Source organism: Gymnoscopelus braueri (assembly GCF_963280865.1).
Source record: "Gymnoscopelus braueri genome assembly, chromosome: 1".
In the NCBI taxonomy this organism is placed as follows: Eukaryota; Metazoa; Chordata; class Actinopteri; order Myctophiformes; family Myctophidae; genus Gymnoscopelus; species Gymnoscopelus braueri.
The window spans coordinates 5,862,791-5,883,245 of NC_137603.1; the positions used below are offsets into that span (position 1 = coordinate 5,862,791).

At 39.8% G+C, this 20,455-nt stretch overlaps 2 protein-coding genes across 2 annotated transcripts in view; one reads left to right on the plus strand and one right to left on the minus strand.

The window, feature by feature from the left end:
- LOC308089722 (carbohydrate sulfotransferase 1-like) overlaps positions 1-20,455 on the minus strand; it is a 203,282-nt gene that overhangs the window by 140,346 nt on the left and 42,481 nt on the right. The gene's annotated exons all lie outside the window — the stretch shown is intronic.
- On the plus strand, positions 672-19,587 carry LOC308079035 (ras-related protein Rab-11A). Its single transcript, XM_080420372.1, has 5 exons — positions 672-816; positions 9,215-9,410; positions 12,385-12,578; positions 13,573-13,653; positions 15,386-19,587. The coding sequence occupies exons 1-5, from the start codon at positions 777-779 to the stop codon at positions 15,520-15,522; spliced, it is 648 nt and encodes a 215-aa protein (XP_080276498.1). The 5' UTR covers positions 672-776; the 3' UTR covers positions 15,523-19,587.

Below are 20,455 nucleotides of genomic sequence, written 5' to 3' on the forward strand. Positions count from 1 at the left end.
TAGCGACCAACCCCCCAGTTTGCCCTGAAATGTCACCAGTAAAACCCGTATTTCTCCAGAAATATACAAATGCAAAATAAAAGGTGCTTGCCCGCCTGCCCCAAATGTTACCTCAGTTTCCGGAGTATATGTGCAATTAGTTAGTCCATATTTGTCAATAAAGAAGTGTTTTAATCTTGTCTGTGGCCGAAAGTCATTTTCCCTCCTCGTTTACTTCCTGTTTACATTGACTGTAATTTTGTCTTTCACCGGATGCGCCCCGTCACTACCACCCATTGGGAACTTCTGACAGAATCGGCCACAGACGGGATTAAAACACTTCTTTATTGAAGAATATGGACTAATACATTACACACATACTCCGTACACCTAGTTAACATTTGGGGCAAGCGGGTAAGCACCTTATATTTTGTATTTGTACATGTTTGTAGAAATACGGGCTTTACTGGTGACATTCCAGGGCAAAACGGGGGGGGGGGGGTAGCTAAGAATCTCGTAGATATAAAAATGGCAACATCGATAAAATACATGTACGATAAGCCTTGCTTAAAGGCTAGTGTATGCAGAGGAATCCGGCTTGTTTTCATAGACCTGGCTTGCTTGTTCCTCTCGCCCGAACCTGGCAACACAACGCGGAAGTAAGCGGCGCTGGGTTCAGTCTCCAAACAGAAGACCGTTAGGCTGGAAGCAGCAGAACACAACTCTGTCTCACTGCAACACAAAACATTACTTTATCATCATAATCCTAGCTGTTTTAACTCCTCCTCGGGGACACGATGGGAACCAGAGATGACGAATACGACTATTTGTTCAAAGGTAAAACACAAATAAATGAAAACCCTTTAAAAGCTCAGAACCTCAGCGTTTTAGTCCCGTTAGCCTCAGGGCTAGCTGGGGTGGCTAACGGTTGAGTTTGTTTGCTAGTTAGCATTAGCATCCTGGCTAACGGCTAACAGGCTAGCTGTCAGTTGTATATTTAACACGTTTTATGAGTTATTGTGACGTCATGTGTCTTGACTGAACGATGCCAACTATAATAACATGACGTCAACCCTGTGTTGAAGTCATTGTTGTTATAGTGTTGGGTTAATAGTGATGTTAATGACCTGGATGGTTAGTGTTTGCTGATGGTTTGCTAACAAGATAACATGAGAGACTCATCTATAACTCCGTCAGTAGGACGGAGTTATAGCATTACTGTTGTAACGTAGCTTGTAGATCTGCTTTCTTTTTGTTGGACAAGCAACAGTTTTATGTATGTGTCAGTTTAAGTGGTTTACTGCTCAGCTACTGTAACAGTTTATTGTTAAATTAGTTTATGGCATTCCTCACCTTATGATTATTTGGTTTAAAGCTGGGATGTGTATATGTATGCGTGTGTGTATATATATATATATAATTGTTTATATGTCATATGTGTAATATGTCCATGTGACAGTGGTTACTGGTCAGCAAGTGTAACAGTTTACTTTTTTATTATTGTATTGCATTCCTAACCTTTTTGGTTATTTGGTTTAAAGCTGGGAGATCTATATCAATATTATTCTATTGATATTATATATTTTATTGTCTAGGTGTTTGGATATATGTCGTAAGTGTAATATGTCCATGTAACAGTTAGTGGTTACTGGTTAGATACTATAACTTAATATAAGTTTATTTATTTATAATTATGTATTAACTTATGGCTATTTGGTTTAAAGCTGTGTGTGTGTGTGTGTGTGTGTGTGTGTGTGTGTGTGTGTGTGTGTGTGTGTGTGTGTGTGTGTGTGTGTATGCATGTATATATCTATTGTATTGATATTGTATTTCTTATTGTCCTGGTGTTTGGATAATTTAATATGTCATAAGTGTAATATGTGTATGTAACAGTTAGTGATTACTGGTTAGGTACTATAACTTACCACACGTTTATTTATTATTATTGTTTATTAACTTATGGTTATTTGGTTTAAGGCTGGGAGTTATATATCAATTATATTTATATTATGATATAAATATGGTGTATCATAAATCATAAGTGTTGCCTTTTCCTAGATTTAAAGGTTGCATTACAATACAGTGAGGTCATTTTCTGAATTGACCTCTGACTATTCTAACTGTTGTATTATAATCCTTTATCCACTTAGTTATTACACAGTCATTACTGATGATTATTAATCACTATTCTAACTGTTGTATTATAATCCTTTATCCACTTAGTTATTACACAGTCATTACTGATGATTATTAATCACTATTCTAACTGTTGTATTATAATCCTTTATACACTTAGTTATTACATAGTCATTACTGATGATTATTAATCACTATTCTAACTGTTGTATTATAATCCTTTATCCTCTTAGTTATTACAGTCATTACTGATGATTATTAATCAAATACATTTACCTGTATATATTTTCTTTTCATATAAATCAGTGGTTCTCAACCAGTGGTCCGGGGACCACCAGTGGTCCTTGAGGGGGTTCCAGGGAGTCCCCAGACAAATTAATAGTTAGGAACCAAATTGACCCTTGTGTGTCTGTAACTCTGAGAGTGTACAAAATGGAACCAAATGGACCCTTACGGGTCCATTTGGTTCCATTTTGTACACTCAGAGTTAAATTAACACTGATGATGATACTACAGTGTAGATTGGGACCCCCAAGTAATCAAAAAAGTTGAGTCCCTGGCATATCTTTTTAAATGGGGGTCCCTCCCTGGGCTAATATGTGTCAATTTGGGGGTCCTTGACGCAAAGAAGGTTGAAAACCACTGATATAAATGAATGCCCTACTGGCTGGCAGGACACAAAGTGTGACACACAGGTAGCAAAAAAATATGTGTTTGCTATTTTTGGAAAAGAAAGTGGTTAAGTGTGTCTGTGGGGTTTATAAATATTGAACCAATGAAGAAGTAATAACAAGAGTTTGTTACTAAATAATAACTACATTGGATCCATTAGGAACGCGGGTTCTCTTTTGTCCTGAAAATGAACAGTCTTTTGGACATACAAGGTTTCTGCCCGACAGGGACAATATCATACTTTTTCATCAGTCGTTTTCAACCTTTTTCATGCCAAGGACCCCTAAATTTATATGCATTTGGCCGCGGACCCCCACCTGAAAATGTTGTGCCAGGGACCCCCAGAAGCAAATATTTGAGTTAAAAATGTTCGCTTTAAAAAATATATGTATTCAAAGATATGCACACACTCGGTGCCGCACTATGAGCTTGTATATCTGCTATTTTTGAATAGCCAAAGCTAAGTGGTTAAAATGATTGTGACGCTATGTTAACTACTTTTGCTGGGGACCCCCCCCTGGTACCCCCCTCAAGGACCACTGGTGGTCCCCGGACCACTGGTTGAGAACCACTGCTTTACATTATGAGAACATAATGTATATTTTATATATTTTTTGTGTTTTTTCTTCGTGAATTAAGATACATACTAACTACAGCGTCACACAAAAGTATCAAAAGTAAGCAGATCTGCAAGCTCGAAACGCGGCGCGAAGCGACGCATTGTGAGCTTGTCGATCTGCTGCTTTTTATTTTTGAATTTGAATCCTTTAAAAGTAACAGTTTTGGAGGTTGTGAGGTTTCCACAGGACAGAGATGATGACGTGCTAAATAAAGTCGGTCATAAGCTGTAGGATTTAGCATGTTGGCTGAAAGGAGGGGCTGACCAGACTTTGATGCTTTAATATTTAAGGCCTGCTGAATTCTAATGCTGTATAACTCAATTATTTTTAACCCATTAAGACCTGAGGGCGATTCTTAGCTAATGTCTTCCTAACAGTTTTCTGAAAAACGTATGTTTCTATATCAGTGGTTCTCAAACGTTTTCATGTCAAGGACCCCCACAATGATATGTATTTGGCCGCCGACCCCCATCTCAAAATATGTTGTTCCAGGGACCCCCCTAGAAGCAAAGATTTGAGTTAAAAATGTTCGCTTTAAAATAATATAAATATATATATATATATATATATATATAATTTGCACAAATTTTCTCGATTTTTTTAAAAATAGCAGATCTACAAGCTCGTAGCGCGGCACTCGGGTTAATTCAACAACCTCCAGTTTGATAATACATTATTATCGCACGGCTTGGTTGAATGCCTGATTCTGATTGGTCAGTCACACTGAAGTCAGCGGAGTGTTATATTTGAATAATGAGAGCTGAACTCAATAACAGACCGCTGTCTAATCAAAGACTCAGAGCACCTGCTGCGCTGCTTGATTTTGTGCCGTATCCAACACGGCAACCATGTAAACAAACACACAATGTCATTTACAGCTAAACATTGCGGTCAATAATGTTTTTTTTAAAAACATTTAAAGCGAGAAATAGACAACGCACAAAGGCGAGCCGAGTGCTTCTGAAGAGTTCACTGGGTGACGACTCCAGTCCAGTCAAAACGGGATCATAGATGAAGAGTGGTCCCGTCAAAACGGGCAAACTTCAAGCACACTCGAGCCAGGACTTAGTTAAAAAAGCCTTTACTATGACGACAGGGCTACTACATATTAAAAACAGTACAATGCCACTAGACGCCGACCGGTTTCGACAACACAAATGTCTTCTTCAGGGGCGTGGCTATCGAGAAATAGACAATGCTGTAACCAAAAATGTATGTAATGTAAAATGTAAAAGTATTCTATTTTATCAACACTTTTCAGGCGACCACGTTGCACTGGACGCACCTGGCATAAATTAATGCAATACTTTCATTACCGTAAGCAATGAAATCCTTCGCTTTGTTGTTGCAACGCCTTGCAACTTGACGAGTTGTGAGCTTATAGATCGTCTATTTTCGGCTAAACAGAGCGACCAAGTACAGAGCTGACCCCGATCAACTAATACTTAGTTTACTAGGGTTTAAGTCATACACGGGCAACTGGCAGCCCCAAACCTTCACTTAATGCGGCCTGCAGGTTCATATCGGAATACTGATATATTATTGATTTCAGCTGTTAGAATTCCAAACATGCAAACATGACCCGCTTTAATTAGTATATATTAGTAGCTTAATGACTAGTATTAAAAATGTATTGTCTTTTTTATGTTCAATGTATTTGTATTTAAATGCATTTGAATTTAAATAAAAATGTAACTTTTCAGGATTCCATTTGAAAATAGCAAAACATTATTCTGGATTCCAATAAAAAATGCCAAAATAGCACATCTATAAGCTCAAAACGCGACTGCGACGCGCTTGTAGATTGGCTATTTTTGCTACTTGTGTGTGAATGACGAAGTAGGGCATTAATTACGAAAAAAGTCAGTATATGCAATGTGGCCCTCTGGAGTGAGTGTGGAAATATAGTGGCCCTCTGCATCATCAAAGTTGCATCACCCCTGGACTTTACGTATAGTACCTTTTATTAGATAGCTAATAAAGGTAGATTTATTAGGATGACCCCTTGAGATGTGTCATCTCATTTTAGAGAGGGTCCTTATGACGAAAATGCAATAGACAAAACAATACAACAAATGCATCCATGCGTACTGTACATAAACAGGACAAAACAAACTTGACAAAACAAAAACATAAGCTCTCCTGAAACTGGCCGCTCCCACCCCACCTGAACACCCAAAAAAGAACAGACTTCATGCATTAATGATGTACCCATGTAAAGCTAAATGAACAAAAACAGGAGTAGCAGCTCCAGACATTGCATACATGCACATGCGGTAACATGCACAATGACATGCCCATGCAAATACACATAATACAATCATGCACATGCATCTTGGAGATGAGATTGCAGTATAAACCTCATAATTCACCGGACAGATTGTAAGAGACGGAAAGCAATCGGAAGCCAATTAGAAGCAAGAGCAGGTTATTTGCAGATGAGTAAAAATGGATGCTTTGGTTAAAGTGGTTAATAAAGCTTTATAAATAACGTTTATTGTTATTAAATGTAGTAGTTAGAAATTGTATAATTGAGTGATGTAGTTTACATATGATGCTCACTTAAAAAAAATATATATATATATTAAATTGAAAACAATACATTCAACAGTTCAATATTCAAATACATTTAAATCATGCTTCATTTTAGAGTGCCAGCAATCTTAGTGCAAAACAGGGAAGTACAGTCTAGCATTGCAACGGCAAAACTTGCACCAAAACTAACCAAAAAAAAACTGCCATTTCCTGAGATATTTTAGTGACGGGTGTGTAAAATAATGTTTCGGGTGTTTTATTTAGTTAACAAGTTATCAAATAAAATGGATTGGGAATGAAGTTGACTCTGAGCATTGAGGGCAATTTGATTTGTCCTTATACTGTCTTAACCCATTAAGACCCGCATCTGTGTCACTTTTTCATTGAGCTCAAAAGCATTATTTTACACTTTGGCTATTCAAAAATAGCAGATAGCTTGTAGATCTGCTATTTTTGAAAAATCGTGAAAATGTGTGCAAATCTTTGATATTATATATATATATATTTAAAGCGAACATTTTTAACTCAAATCTTTGCTTCTGGGGGTCCCTGGAACAAACCATTTTGAGAGCCAAATACATATAATTTTGGGGGTCCTTGACATGAAAAAGTTTGAGCACCACCGATATAGAAACATACGTTTTTCAGAAAACTGTTAGGATTTAGAAGACATTCGTAGAATCGGCTTCAGGTCTTAATGGGTTAAATTTCACACAACAGTTAGGGCTGTTTACGCCCACTATACATCGTGGATTCAGGAAAAGTGGCCTCCTAACACCTCCATGATAAAATGATAAAATGAGAACTACTTTGGAAAATGGTCTGAAGTCATGTAAAGTATACACGATTTGAACATGCACAGTGCAAACATCATTATCAGACCTAAAGTGTAGTGTACCCTTCAACTTCTCCTTTATGACCCTAATGAGTTGCTAGCCACAGGTTTTGTAGCAGTTTGTAGCAGCAGTTGATATATTATTAGGCCTTCAATGACAAATGTTCAAGCATGTTCAAACCATGTAACCACATGTAACCACAGGTTTTGTAGCAGTTTGTAGCAGCAGTAGATATATATTCAATGACAAATGTTCAAGCATGTTCAAACCATGTATACTTAACGTGACTTTAGACCGTTTTACAATTCAAAGAAACAAATATATTCACATTGAGCTAGGCCTGTCACAATTATGACATAATCATGTCTCATCACAATTATTTGAGATAATCTCAATTATTTTTTGCATAATCGTCATAATCGTCTACATGTTGAAAAATGTTCTCACATTTTAAAATATAAAAAAGCAGAAATAGCTGATCTACAAGCTTAAAACGTGCCACTTTGAGACGCGTTGTAAGCTTGTAGATCAGCTATTTCTGCTTTTTTACACGTATACAATTATCAAATAAATAATGTATTGGGTATATTTATGTTATTTGTCATATCTTCCCTGTGCTTTTTTTTTTATTACGAAGCCTAAAAGGCAAACAGAAATATATTGTTTTATTCATATGTTCCAATGTTCATCAATGCCAAACACACAATGAAATCGTTAATCGCCCATTAACCCATTAAGACCTGGAACGCATCTGTGTCACTTAAGATGTCTTTGGCTATTAAACAATAGCAGATCTACAAGCTCATGGCGCGCCATGAGCTTGTAGATCTGCTATTTTTTGAAAAATCGTGAAAAAAATATTTTTTATATATTTTTCAAAATGTTAGGATTTAGAAAACATTTTTTGAATCGGCCTCAGGTCTTAAAGGGTTAAGACTGGGAACGCATCTGAGTCACTTTAGATTTCTTTGGCTATTCAAAAATAGCAGATCTACAAGCTCATAGCGCGGCACCGAGTGCCGCGCTATGAGCTTGTAGATCTGCTATTTTTGAAAAACCGTGAAAAGAATATAATAATAAAAATAAAAAAAACTGTTAGGATTTAGAAAAAAAATTTTAGAGTCGGCCTCAGGTCTTAATGGGTTAAATTTGTAATGGTGACACAGCCCTACATTTAGATGTCCCCACTCTTCCGGGTTACCTACACAGGTCTTATGTCCTATGAACAGGTAACAGGAACGGGCTTAGTTCCTGTCCATAGTGTTGGCAGTTAGATTAGAGACGGCTCCACCAACAACCATGTTTATGCAAACAGTGCAGCGTGAAACTGGCATTACGGTGTGTTTCATACTGTAGGTCAGTGTTAGGGCCGGGCGAGATGACTTCGCAACCTCCATTGCGATTAACCCATTACATTTTCTAAATCCTAACAGTTTTCTGAAAAAAAAACGTATGTTTCTATATCAGTGGTGCTCAAACTTTTTCATGTCAAGGACCCCCCAAAATTATATGTATTTGGCTGCCGACCCCCATCTCAAAATGGTTTGTTCCAGGGACCCCCCCAGAAGCAAAGATTTGAGATAAAATATATATATATTCAAAGATTTGCACACATTTTCGTGATTTTTCAAAAATAGCAGATCTACAAGCTCGTAGCGTGGCACTCGGTGCCGTGCTATGAGCTTGTAGATCTGCTATTTTTGAATAGCCAAAGTGTAAAAATAAGGCTTTTTAGCTCAAATCAAAAAGTCACACAGATGTGTTCCAGGTCTTAATGGGTTAATTAACTTTTTTTTTTTTTTTTAATAGTGACAATACCCGATCTAAGTGAGCTTGTAAATCTGCTATTTTCCCTATTTTTGCACGCCACCATTGTGCAACAAAGTAGAATACACAGGATTAAGTGCGATTTTATTAAAAAGGGGGGTCCCTGGAACAAAATATTTTCAGACGGGGGTCCGCGGCCAAATGCATATCATTTCGGGAGGTCCTTGACATGAAAAAGTTTGAGCACTGCTGATATTATAGCAACATAACGTTTAAAATAAAATAAAACAAAAAAATAAAAAGGCATTAATAGATTTTAGGTAGAAATGTTCGCTTACATATTATTATTATTATAATATATATATATATATATATATATATACCATTTTCCCCCAAAGATTTGCACACATTTTCAAGATTTTTCAAAAATGGCAGATCTACAAGCTCATATCGCGGCACGCTTGTACATCTGCTGTTTCCCAGCCCAATGTCAGTGAAACATTGAGTGTGCCTCTGCCCTGCTCTACTGCCCTGCTTACTGTAATAACCCGACAGAACTGGGGATTCCAGTCAAGAAGTGTGCTGGCTGTGGCGCTAACTTAACTAACTTAACTAACTTAACTAACTTAACTAACTTGGCATCCATTGTGTGTGTGTGTGTGTTTTCAGTGGTTTTGATCGGTGACTCGGGTGTGGGCAAGAGTAACCTGCTGTCACGTTTCACCCGCAATGAGTTCAACCTGGAGAGCAAAAGCACCATCGGAGTGGAGTTCGCCACGCGCAGCATCCAGGTGGACGGCAAGACGGTCAAGGCTCAGATCTGGGACACCGCCGGACAGGAGCGCTACCGCGCCATCACGTCAGCGTGAGTATACAGACTGGAGGAGAGGGACACTGGTTCTAGAAGCTTTTTGACAAAAAAAAAAAGATTTAGTTTTAGTCATATTTCAGTCATTTGAAATGTCTAGTTTTAGTCGACTAAATATCATAAGATTGTAGTCGACTAAATCTACAGTTGATTTAGTCGACTGCAATGTATTTTAGACCTTGATGGTGTCGTAATGGCTGATTTTACACTTGGTTGCGTGCGACGCGTTGTGAGCTTGTAGATCGGTTATTTTCAGAGCGCAACACCCGAGCACAACCAAACATAAAATGACTTGTCTTTTAGTTCTACTGGATCTCTTCTCCACTCGTCCCTCTGTAACATTTTAGTCTAGTTTTTTATTTGTTGACAACATTTTCAATACATTTAGTCTTAGTTTTAGTCATCATAGTTTAGTTTTAATTTAGTTTTAATTTAGTTTTCGTCAGTGAAAAAAAGGTAGTCGACGAAAATGTTTCGTTATAGTTTTAGTCGACGAAATTAACACTGTTCCCCACCCGCCCTAAATATAAAAAGAAGGATTCTCTACTGATTGAATGAAATTGGTGCAACATTTATTTTCTGTTTATTAAAGAGCTGCGAGAAGGGGAGACCTTTTAATGTCAATATTCTTGTGTTGAATTGGCTCGTTGAAATGTGCGATACACATACACTTGCTTTACCACGCTTTGCTTGCTTCATATGTAATCATCTTTAAGTTCAATTTCCACTTAATTTGAATTAAAAGAAAGGAAACACTTGAATTGTTGTGGGTCCTCATCCAACTCTCAAACCATTTCTTCCTGTCAGCCTATACAATACTGTCCACGTATGTATTCAAGACTGGTATCACCTAAAGGGCAAAAACAAAGAATACCTAGATTTTTGTCTTGGCTTTGAAGAGGGGAATTATTTTATAAAGGCCATGCAGGGTCTCATCCACGCAAACATAGCCTTGGACAGATAAAAGCTATTATTACGTGGCTTGGTTGAATGCTTGATTCTGATTGGTCAATCACTGAATTCAGCGGCGTGTTATTTTTTAATAATGAGAGCTGAACTCAATAACGGACCGACCGCTGTCTAATCACAGACTCAGAGCACCTGCTGCGCTGCTTGATTTTGTGCCGTATCCAACATGGCAGCCATGTAAACAAACATACAATGTCATTTACAGCTAAACATTGCTGTCAATAATGTTGTATCAATAAAACACGAGTGGAGATCAGTGCTAGAACTGAATGCCAGAATCAATCTCTAGAATGCTGACATGTTCAAGTGCATTCATTTCTAGAACTGCATCAATAAAGAAGGAAAATTACGCTGTTATAGTCTCTTTTCTTTTGACAGTACATGAAGCCACTCATTTGTAATTTGATGAAACACCTGAGGCTTTGGCATGCAATGCACGATCAGACCCACGATGGTGAAATCAACAAAGTTAGGCTGGTTTTGACTTGTAGATCTGAATATGAGATTAAGACTAGTAAAACTAGTAAAACTAGTTAATTTGAAAGGCTGATACAGTTTTCAATTTTGCGATAAATTGAAAATTGAGATAAATAAAAGCCTTATTAGTCTCCTGGAGTGCAGTGGTAGTAGTATGCCTTTTTATTTACACACGGCACAAGGTCATTTGCTACCGAATGCGTTTAATCTAGGCTAATTGCACATTAAAAGTATCCCTGGCTAATAAGCCTTATATGCCTGCATATGTGCATTATAATTGCCCTCTATAACTCAAATTAAAGATTTTAAACACCTTAGCCCTCTGGAATGTATGTGCATCTGTGGAACCGAGTCAAACTAAATGTAATGCCTGCAATTCCAAGTGCTTGTCGGGTTGGGGGGGGTCCCCAGCAGTGTTGATTTTGACAGCAAATTTTGATTTAGTCAGTCTTTTGAATAAAATTCCATTTAGTTTTAGTCATATTTTAGTCTTTTGAATACAATTCCATTTAGTTTTAGTCATATTTTAGTCTTTTGAATAAAATTCTATTTACAGGGTCCCCACGGTCATGAAATTCCTGGAAATATTTTGAAATTGAAAAAAAAATAATCCAGTACTGGAAAAGTTTGGGAATTGATCAAAGGTCCTGGAATTTATCAAGGGTCCTGGAAAAATATTTGGCTATGCATTGTTTTTGGCTATTGATTTTGTTAATACAAAACATTTTCATAAACATGTATAACATTACACGAAATATGTAACATAAGTAGTTTTTCGCCAAACGGGCTGTGATATATTATTTAAAAAAAAAAAAAAAAAGTCATACGGATGCCATAATGAGTCTTCCAGTGAGCTATGCCCTAATTTTGCACGAAATTTTGAATGAAATTGTACTATTCTATATTCTATGCTTTATTTTTGCTACACTGCCTATCTTTGGGCATTCTACATAGGAGTAAGAGACACATTATTGTGCTGAATGATTGTTATATAGGCCTGGAAATTGGGCTAAATATTCTGGAAAAGTTTTGGAAAAGTTTTGGAAATTCATTGCTAAAAATGTGTGGGGACCCTGTATTTAGTTTGTCATTATTTTAGTCATCTGAAATGTTTTACTTTTTGTCTAGTTTTAGTCCACTAAATAAGATAAATTATAATCAACTAAATCTACAGTTGATTGAGTCGACTAAAATGTATTTTGGCGGGCCGCGAAGTGCTTCGTGATGGCTGATTTTACACTTGGTTGCATGCTGAAAATAGCCGATCTATACGCTCACAACTGCGACGCGTGGTGAGCTTGTAGATCTACAATTTTGTATGCAAACATAAAATCACATGTCTTGTCTTTTAGTTCTACTGGATCTCTTCTCCACTCGTCCCTCACTAACATTTTAGTCTAGTTTTTATTTGTTGATGAAATTGTCAATATATGTATTCTTAGTTTTAGTCATGGCGGCCTGAAAAGTTTGGGAACCCTTGATCCCTAATCCAGCGCATAACGTTCCTTCCTCGCCCTCCATGCAGGTACTACCGCGGGGCGGTGGGAGCTCTCCTGGTCTACGACATCGCCAAGCACCTGACCTACGAGAACGTGGAGCGCTGGCTGAAGGAGCTCCGGGACCACGCCGACAGCAACATCGTCATCATGCTGGTGGGCAACAAGAGCGACCTGCGCCACCTCAGGGCCGTGCCCACCGACGAGGCGCGGGCATTCGCCGGTGAGATCATCATCATGAAACGACACCGTGTTGTTGTGGTGGAGAAAATGTGTTTGACTGCCGTGGCAGACCTGAAGTAGCCTGTGGCATGGCCAGACTAATATCACTGCCGAGGGCAAACTTTTTTGTTTTGTTGCAATGGCAGATTAGTCTGGAGCCAGGCCAGACCTGAAGCAGAGCTTCAACTAACAACTAACCATAATCAATTAACTCTTTAACTGCCAGAGTATATACACAATCTACCCCCTTCCCTGCTAGAGAAAATACATTGCAAAAATAGGTAAAATGTGAATTTTGTCTCCGTTTATTTTTTAACATTGAAGTGAATGGAGCAGAAAATCTTCGCATCGCGTTATCTCCTGCTTCCTTTGTGATAAACGAAAAAATTTAATACCAAAAAAATAAATAATCAAAAATCTTGTTTTTCTCTGCGATGGCAGGATGAGCCATGCAGAGAAAAACGAGAAATCTCGTCAATGGCAGTTAAAGAGTTAATCTGTTGATTATGTTATGATTATTCAATTAATAATAGCTCATATTTATATAGCATCTACAAGCTCGCATCTACAAGCTCTACAAGCTAGTAGCGCGGCACTCTGAGCTTGTAGATCGGCTATTTTTTTAAATAGCTCAAAGTATAAAATAATGGTTATAGCAACAACAAAACAAATCGAGTGATTGATTCCCGGATTGAATGGGTTAAAGACATATTTATTTGCATATCTTGTTTCATACTCCATGGCAATTCAAAGTCCTCTAATCTGAAGCACAAACAGTGGAACATGCGAAGAAGAACAACTACTGTATATTATGCTGCATTCAGTATTAATTCATGGTGTAATGCACTGGAGAAGCTCTGGCAATCATGTTGTGTGGGTGCAGGTTTCTCAATCGTGTATTTTTGTGTCATAATTTACACTCACCTGACATCTGTGGAATTCTAGATATGTGATGTACTGATAAAAAGTGCTGCCTGGTTGCTTCTGCCCTGCAGAAAAGAATGGTTTATCTTTCCTGGAGACGTCGGCCCTCGATTCTACCAACGTTGAGACAGCATTCCAGACTATTCTTACAGGTTTGTGTTCCTTCAAGCATGTAACGGCTTCCATTATTCTCTTTTCTGACATCTAACTTTGACCCCACACACACACACACACACACACACACACACACACACACACACACACACACACACACACACACACACACACACACACACACACACACACACACACACACACCATTCACTGTTAGATGGGACATTATAATGGAATCACTAGCACTCTCTTCCCTATTTTGGGCATTTTATAGGGCAGTGGTTCTCGAACTTTTTCATGTCAAGGACCCCCAAAATGTATTTGGCCGGACCCCCATCTCGAAATATTTTTTTCCAGGGACCAGTGTTGGACTAACACGTTACGTTAGTAACGCGTTACCTAACGCAACTACTTTTTGCGGTAACTAATAATGTTACTAGTTACCTTTTCCCATTCAGTAACGCCGTTGTAGTTACCGGTACTGTGATTTAAATGGGTGCGTTACTGCGTTACATTATGATCCAACTGTTTCCTCCTGCGGTGGATACAGCGGTACCTCTCACTCTAACATGGAAAAGTGAAAGTGGCCAGAGGAGTGATGATTGGTTAACCGGGGGTAAAATTTCAGGATAAGCCAATCAGAGACAGAGTTGGGCGGGTCTTGCCTACACACACACACACACACACACACACACACACACACACACACCACCACCTCGCAGGCTCGCACACACTCACACACAGTCTTGGCGACAGCACAGAGCGCAGCATTAGTTTGCAGCTTGGAAATATAACCATTATTTAGAATTTGTGGGGATAAAGGACACGAAAAACATTGCAGTGACAGAAAACATTGTCCACATCGAGTAACAGCAATGCTAATCTCCTGAAGCACCCAACTAAAGTACATGGGGTTATAAAACTAGTCGCCAAAGAAGACCCCTCCGTCTCTACCACCGGCAGTGATCCGGATAGCTACTCCATATAAACAGCTAAAAAACATATTTCTTAACACATTGTGTGCCAGAGGTTTATTAAAATATTGTACGTTCAGTGCCTGCATATCTTCCATCCACTTACGTTGATACGTTTCGTGCTGTAGAAGCCCGGACGCGGAAGTGCATGTAAACAAAGCGTGCGTGCGAGACGGCGGAGGGTCCCGACTAACGCCTGGAACAATAATATTTCTAACGCGATCCTCCATTGCAGAGTGATCGCCGATCGAAAACGGCTCGCTTCCACCACGTCAAAAAGAAATGGAGATATTAAGCTTTTAGTCGAGGAGTTAACATTGGAGCGGCCGACCGGAAGGATTTTTTACATGGATCCACATCCGGCCTCTCCTTCTCAGAGACTCCTTGGATGATCCCAAAGTTTCGTTAGAGCGCCCCACGTGGGCCCCACGTATAAAAAAAATGGGTCAAAAACGGTCAGGACCGTTTATGGCACATGACGCATGGATTCTCAAAAACGGTCCGGACCGTTTTTGGCACACAATGTGTTAAAATCGCCACAGCATGTCACCCAGACTCAACTAAACCGGCTGATTGCCAGGTATGTTGTTGAGGAGGACCTGCTTCCTATCGCTACGGTTGAGTTTGTTGCCTTCAGAGAACTAGTCAGCAAAAGAGCAGTGAAAGCAGCAGGGCCACTACAGTGCAAACAAAACGTTTAATTGTTCCACTACATTTCATAATGACTACAATGGTCTTTTCTCTCACTGTGCCACAAAGCAACACTAAACCTCTCCTCTCCCCTCCCCTCCGTCAGAGATCTACCGCATCGTCTCCCAGAAGCAGATGTCGGAGCGTCAGGAGAGCGACATGTCGCCCAGCAACAACGTGGTCAACATCCAGGTGCAGCCCACCGAGAACAAACCAAAGATGCAGTGCTGTCAGAACATCTAGCCCCCTCCCCCTCCCCCCCCCCCACACACACCACAGGATCCACAAGCCCCGCCTCCTTCTTATCCCCTCTTCTTCTTCTCATCAACCCCGGCTCCTCCTCGCCCTCCTCTCACGTCCTCGGAGAACGAAAAACAAAACAAGAAAAGAAGATAAAAAAAACAACAACAATTTGGTGTCAATAAAAAGAGAAAAGATTAAAAAACAAAAAGACTGCCTCAGTGTACGGTATGCAGAGGAGAGAGAGCCACTCGCTTAGATGCCTCGACCCCAATTCTGCACCACTGTGCCCCCCCCTCCCTGCCCCCCCCCCCCCCAACCGCCCCTCCCCCCCAAGGTAAAAAAATACGCCAATCGAGGAAGCCGACTGAATGGGCCGGTCCGTCAACAACGAAGCTCCTTCCTGTTTAGGGCGGCATTTCTTATCACTTTAGAAGTCATTATTGTAGAAGCGCTGACATGTCACAAAAACGTCTTAATATACGAATGTGATTTACTTTCCTGTTTCTCTTCTTTTTTTCCCTTCCTTTTTCCTTCCTTGTTCCATTTTTTTTTAAATCAACCTCTTCTCTATATCGTATCATATATTTACTAGTAGGTATATATGAATTAAAAGCACACCGAAGATGCTCTGAAGTGTATTCCTATATACAAGCTTATCTGCTCCCTTTTTAAGGCCCATTTATACTTGGCCGCACGACGGTGTCGCGTTGCCGGAAAAAAACGGGTCAACCCTCCGGCGGCTTCGTGAGCTCGTAGTTCAGATATTTCCGGCTCGCGGCGCGGTTGTGCGACGGAGCATAAATCAAGCGTTTAGGCTTCAAGTAGCTCCCCCCCTCTTTAGTGCAATGTACTGTTTTGGAAACCATTTGGATGTATTGAGCACCGTTGTAGGAATGTGCTCCGTCGCCGTAGTCTAATACGATAGATCTGAATGCTGTGAATATAAGTGCTAGCTAAACATTGAAACATTTGCAAAATTAGCTAAGCTTCAAATTTGCGCCATGGGAAAAAAAGGCCGATGTAAACTAGCATGCGGCGAGCGGCTTTGCAACGCATTTGTCACTTTGTTTATACAGTGGGTGACAAGTTCAGGCCAGCTTTGCATGTTTTTTTTTTTTGTTCGTTTTAATTTAGTTCGTTTTGTTTTAAGATGGCACTCTGCAGTATTGTTGCATGTTTTTATCCGGTGAAAGATTGCAAATCTGGACGGACTAGACTAGAGAACACTACCGTTGCCAACAGGGTGATTTGAATTTGTACACCATCCATCGGATCCATGCCAATGACAACCCAATCCATCTAGATTTGGCCTTTCTGTTAATAACCGTGCTCAGTGTGGTCGGGATACCGTCTCCTGTTTAGTGCTTGCGTTGACAAACCTTTTTACGTTTGACGGCATTTCGCTTCACTGAGCTCTTAACTGTTCCACTGTTACCTTTATGCATAACGTTTCTGTTTCGGTGCAAACGCACGACGATGACTATGCAGAAAGATGGCAACCGTCTGTATAGCAAAATGTTGTAGGGGTTTTATTTAGAGAGCCGTTCACATAGTGATGTATTCCCACAGGACATTCCTATGATGTTTTTTACATACAATCAAACATGTTCCTTTTTTTTGTATTAACCCATTGACATCTGTGTCATTTGAAATTTCTTTGGCTATTCAAAAATAGCAGATATGCAAGCTCATAGCGCGGCACCGAGTGCCGCGCTATGAGCTTGTAGATCTGCTATTTTAGAAAAATCGTGAAAATGTTTTTTTTTTTTTTTGAAAAACTGTTAGGATTTAGATTTTTTTTTTGAAGCGGCTTCAGGTCTTAATGGGTTAAACAATCATTTTCTTTTCACAAGAGGTCATGGGACACGACGAGAGGCCTGAGAAAACGAGCATAATGGGAAATGTAGAAGTTGGTCATGTGGATTTCCTGAGTGTGAAGTCCTGCACTGAGCATTGTTTTTCCTCATTGATGTGAACGTACTTTTTTGTAGTCTAGGTTTATTTGATAAAACTGGACCTCTTTTCATTAGATTAGATCAGTGGTTCTCAAAAGGTTTTAAGTTCAGCAACTCCCGTAACTCTTGAGAGTGTACGAATGGAACCAAATCCATTTTGGTGGGGTCCCCTGGACCCCCTGAGGGGTCCCCTGGACCTCACTTTTGGGAACCACTGGATTAGATGACGTTAGTAACGTTGTTTTAGATGTAAAAACATACTGGCTACATTTCCACTGTTAAAAAAAAAAAAGCTTATTTTTTATTTAACCCTGCAGTTTGCTCCACAGTATTTCACACATCACAACTTTTTTTTGTTTTGTCCCTTCTAGCTCAGCTCTGCCAAGCTGTCTCTTTTTAAGGCCTCGTTTATAATCCATGAAACCGAGAAAACAGCCAGCACACAATAAATGTCCGTTTCACAGTTTTATTTACCTCTCCACGGACAGAGCAACGGACCCGTTTTTTTTAAACGTGTCCGTATTATTGTTGAGCCGTGCACCGTGAGACTTGTGTTTTAATGTCTGGAGAATGTCGCAGCACGGTAAATTCGGAGCCGGTGTGCATGAGGTCATTGAGAACCATGTGTTCATTTAAAAAATGATATTGTCCGTTTTTTCCGTGCGAAAAATCGCACCCTGTCTGCAAAGGCCTTTATAATTCGTCCATCACACGGCCATCGCTCGCCGGAAAAAAACGGCTAGCTTGAAAACATTTTCGGCGAGCGGCGGCACCGCCGTGATACGGAAGTATAAAATCGAGCTTCAAGTCAGTCCCCGTCTTCCTCGTGCGAGTTCTCTCTGTAAGCTGTTGCAAAAAAAAATATATGTCGCTGCCCACAAACGTACCTACTTGCTAGATTCTTTTCACAGTGCCTACTTCACAACTCATCCCACTCTGAGAACTTCACTGGCTAAAACTTAGTCGATTAGTTGAACGTGAAAAACAAAAAACGACAGCCATGGGGCAGCAAACAGACCTGGGTCACGATCACGTAACGCCTATGTACACCGAGCTGCCTCTTGACTTCCAACACAACGCATGGCTTCCCCCCCCCCCCACCCCGCCCCCTAAACTCTGTGTCATTATGCCTTATGTAGTTCCACACGCCACGGTCATTTTATTTTCATTGCAGTCTGCTAGCGGTGAGGGATAGCCAGCTAGGATGACACACTAATTAGTAGTCTTTAATCAGTAGGCTGATACTCGTGACCAGTGAAGTCCTTGAGGTATGGCCAAACGCCTAATCCATACTTTGTCGCACGGTGCCGCGTGGCTTGCCGAAGAAAGAACCGATCTTCAAGCCGATGCGACGCGCTGTCGTCTCGAAGATCTGCTCTTTTCGGCAAGCCACGCTATCCGAGCGACGGTATAGATTTGAGCTTTAAAGCCTTGCTAACAAACTATTATTCCAGTCCCAGAGTGTGTTCTGTTGAACTTCCAGGTTCTGCTGTAGCTATATCGGTGTGTGACGGTGTTAGGCAGACATACTGTATATGTGTGTATATATATATATATATATATATATATATATATATATATATATATATATTGATATACATATATATACATAAACAGGGCCTGAACGTCTATGTGTGTGTATGTGTGTTTAGAGGCAGAAGATGGGTAGCTTTTTGAAGTGTGTGTGAGCCTGGCTGGCCGTGCCAATGGCGTTCTCTAACAGACGGCATTACCAGCCGGCGCTCTGCCGACGCACTGGCTAGCAGTTTCTGGACACGTAGAGAAGTGATCTTTTTTATTTTATTTTATATCTTAAATGTGTTTTTAATGAATTAAGATCATTTCTCACATACCTCCATTATTTTATTTTGTATTGTTTTCATTTGTCTTTTTCTTTTTTTTTTTAAACTATATTGAAATATGCTGTCATTATAACCGACTGTAATTCCAGTGTAAAGATGTAAGAGTGAAAAGATGTCATTTCAAAGAACTTGGAAGGCTGAATGTGAGGGGGGAGTTTTATGTTTTGTACAGATTGATAAATTGTACAATTGTGTCTCTATCTTAAGTTATCAGTTGATCTTAATAAAGCGCACCAGTCATAAACCTTCACGTGGCTTTTTTTTCCTCCTTCCCCAAAAGCCGTATTCCATCAGTTCAGTTTAGTTTGAACCGTTTTGTGAAATACCTGACGAAACTCTCACAGCTTAATTCATTGAAAGGACCCATTAATGACTGATTGGCACTGAATTCATCATTGATTGAATAAATGGAAATATTAACGGTTAAACCAAACAATTCAATCATTATAACTGGCCACTAAAGTTCACTGCACATGTTTCTTTTCAGGCCAAGGACCCCCTAGCTGAGAGAGACATGAAGCAGGGACCCCCACTACATATTGGATTTATGTTAAATGTGTGTTTTCAGACATGTAACCACTTAAACCCTCAATACTTCCCTCAAACCCTCAATACTTTGTAAACTCTTACTTGATCTCCTCTTTCTACACCAAACCACTTTGCCGAAAATAGCCGATCTACAAGCTCACAGCGTTGTGTGCTTGTAAATCTGCTATTTTTGGCTAATGTTCCCCTCAGAATAGGGATGTTAGGATTCAAGTGGTTAGTGTAAAAATAAAGCCCCTATCACACAAAGATTTGGCGGCCCCCCTGTACTAATTCTGAGGACCCCCACGGGGTCCCGGACCCCCTGTTGAAAACCCAGTCTTAAACCCTACATACTTCAATTGACTGAGATTACCAAGGGCGCTAAACTAGGTCCCCTCTTTTTTTTCCCTCTCCGCAGAAAAATAGCTGATCTACAAGCTCACTTGTTTTGTCTTGTAGATCTGCTATTTTGGCCCGACGTTCGCCTCAGAATAGTGATGCTATAGGGTTCACGACTCTAGGCATGTCATAATTGTCGAACATTACAGCCGAATGTACGTAGCTGAGCTACAAGCTCACTAGGGCTGT